This window comes from Helianthus annuus, chromosome 15 (assembly GCF_002127325.2).
Source record: "Helianthus annuus cultivar XRQ/B chromosome 15, HanXRQr2.0-SUNRISE, whole genome shotgun sequence".
Taxonomy (NCBI): domain Eukaryota; kingdom Viridiplantae; phylum Streptophyta; class Magnoliopsida; order Asterales; family Asteraceae; genus Helianthus; species Helianthus annuus.
In genome coordinates this window covers 37,966,651-37,968,937 of record NC_035447.2, presented here as the reverse complement: position 1 = coordinate 37,968,937, position 2,287 = coordinate 37,966,651, and the positions used below count along the sequence as shown (strand labels likewise).

Sequence of the window (2,287 nt, the reverse complement as noted above, 5' to 3'; positions counted from 1 at the left end):
GTCGTCACCCACCTCCGCCGCTACCAACCGTCACCCACCATCCACACCTCCGCCCCCGCCGTCACTCGCCACCACCCACCACCGCCACCTACTGCCACCACCTCCGACCATCGCTACCATTGCCACCTATCACCATCGACTACCGTCGCTCATCACCGATTTTATTACTTCGTCTATTCTTTTCTATCAAACAACACAAAGTAATGATTCATTTCATTCTCACATGGTAACCAAACAAGACATGGAATGGTAATGATCCATTCTATTACATCGTCAATTCCATTACCTCATACATTCCATTCCCCCGTCTATTCCATTACGCCATACCAAACATACCATAAGTCTGTGTATGTGTATCATAGCAGTACCAACTAACTTTTTACATAACTCTTCGGCCCAGTTACATTACATACAAATGTGTAATGGGTCAGGTCAATGAAGCCCAATATTGGGCCCAACTTATGGGGCTTCTCGTAAACAATAACAAATGCCAACGAAGAATATTCTCCTTGTCTAAATAGTTTAATACTAAACAAACAAACCCTTACATATATCTATATATCTTACATCTATTTTTGTGTGTGCAACAAGGCAGCTCATCAAAACCTAGGTCTTCAATCTTCAAACCACCATGGCAACAGATCTCCGTGTAAGCAAGCGCTTCCGTAACTCCACCGTCACCGGCGACGCCTCCGCCATCATCGGCACCAACCTACGTAAAGTCCGAGTCATCTGCTCCGATCCGGAAGCCACCGACTCGTCCTCAGACGAAGAGGATTCTGATCGGAGCCAATCCGGAAGGCGAATTGTGTGCGAGATTGTTATCGGAGCGAAACCGGAAGAGGATGGAGAGGTTTTGGAGCGGAAGGAGGGTTTGGAGGAGGAGAGGAAGAAGAAATTGACGGGAGTTAGGTTAAGGAAGTGGGGGAAATGGGCGTCGGAGATCCGCGATCCGTTTACGAGGAAACGGATATGGTTAGGGACGTTTAATACGGCCGAGGAGGCTTCGGATGCGTATATGGCGAAGAAGAAGGAATTTCAAGCCAGGAGAGTAGATTTAGTTAATCAGAATCGACAGAAATTGTCGAAATGTGAGGCCGGGAACGGGCCGGTTCATTGGAAGAAACGGTGGCGTGGATCGGTTTATGATCCGGCTAGGAAACAGGATGTTGATAGTGATTTAGAGGAAGAGGCTTTGAAGGCGCTTGAATCGATGAAACGGGCGCAATTGTCAGAGGTTAAATCGCCGAAAACTGAGCAGTTGAGTGGTGGTGAAACTGGTGAAACAAACAGTGGGACGACATCGGTTGAGGATTCAAGAGAGGAGGAAAACAAGCCACCTTGGATGGGATTAGGGATTGATATGCTGGTGATTGATAACCATGGGCATTTGTTGGGGAAGTTTAGTAGGTTGGATGATGATCTTAAGATTTGTTGAAGAACAAGCGGATTCGATTGTTATGAAATTACCATTTGCTGGCTGAGCATTTGTACATTGTGTTGATTCTGCTACAAGCAATGGTATTTGGGGGTCTTTCTTGCTTTATTGATGACTTTGTTTTTATTTTGATTTTCTTTTGAATTTGGTGTTTCATGTAGTGACTTGAGTCTAGTGAAGTCATGGATGACAATTGCATTATTTGATTCTGCATTGCTTTTAGTATTGCAAAGTTGTATTCTTTTTAACTTTACAAATGGGAAATTATATCTGACTTGTTGTATTTAGTGTCTCACTTTGAATTGATTTATACTTTGAAAGGTAATGATTGTCTTAGTTGACCATTATCTTAGATTTCTGTTCATTGCTAAACTTTATTACTTTGCAAGCGAAAAAAGGCTTTGGTTTTCTTCTCTGTCACATCTAATGTTTCTAATGATGCCATTGACTGTTGCCATTGGAGCTTTCCTACTTTGTAGATCTTGGTAGTAAAGTACGATCCTGTAGGAAATTGTTACTTTGCGTATTGAACCGGAGAAGATTTGTTCGCACATACCTAAAACAATATAATCCTGTAGCCTGTGGGTAATCGTTACTTTATTACTTATGATGATGAAGCTCACAGAAATTGCTTCGCTTGGAAACTTTTGATGCAGTCATCAAACATTTCCTTGAGCGTTTTCATTTGAGGAAGTCCCTGTTGTAATATCATACTGCTATCCATGTTGCGTGGGCTGTCATCCCCTAAACAGCTGCTACATATATTTGGTAAGTAATTTTCAACATCTAACATTTGATTTCTTGAAAAACAAATAAGACATATCTCTGCTTACTTGTGTACATAAGGAT

The 2,287-nt window shown here is 42.3% G+C and overlaps 1 protein-coding gene across 1 annotated transcript; it reads left to right on the top strand.

Annotated features, from left to right (window-relative positions):
• Positions 1–557: 557 nt before the first annotated feature.
• Positions 558–1,721, top strand: LOC110911366 (ethylene-responsive transcription factor ERF106). Its single transcript, XM_022155975.2, has one exon. The coding sequence runs from the start codon at positions 632–634 to the stop codon at positions 1,436–1,438; it is 807 nt and encodes a 268-aa protein (XP_022011667.1). The 5' UTR covers positions 558–631; the 3' UTR covers positions 1,439–1,721.
• Positions 1,722–2,287: the final 566 nt, after the last annotated feature.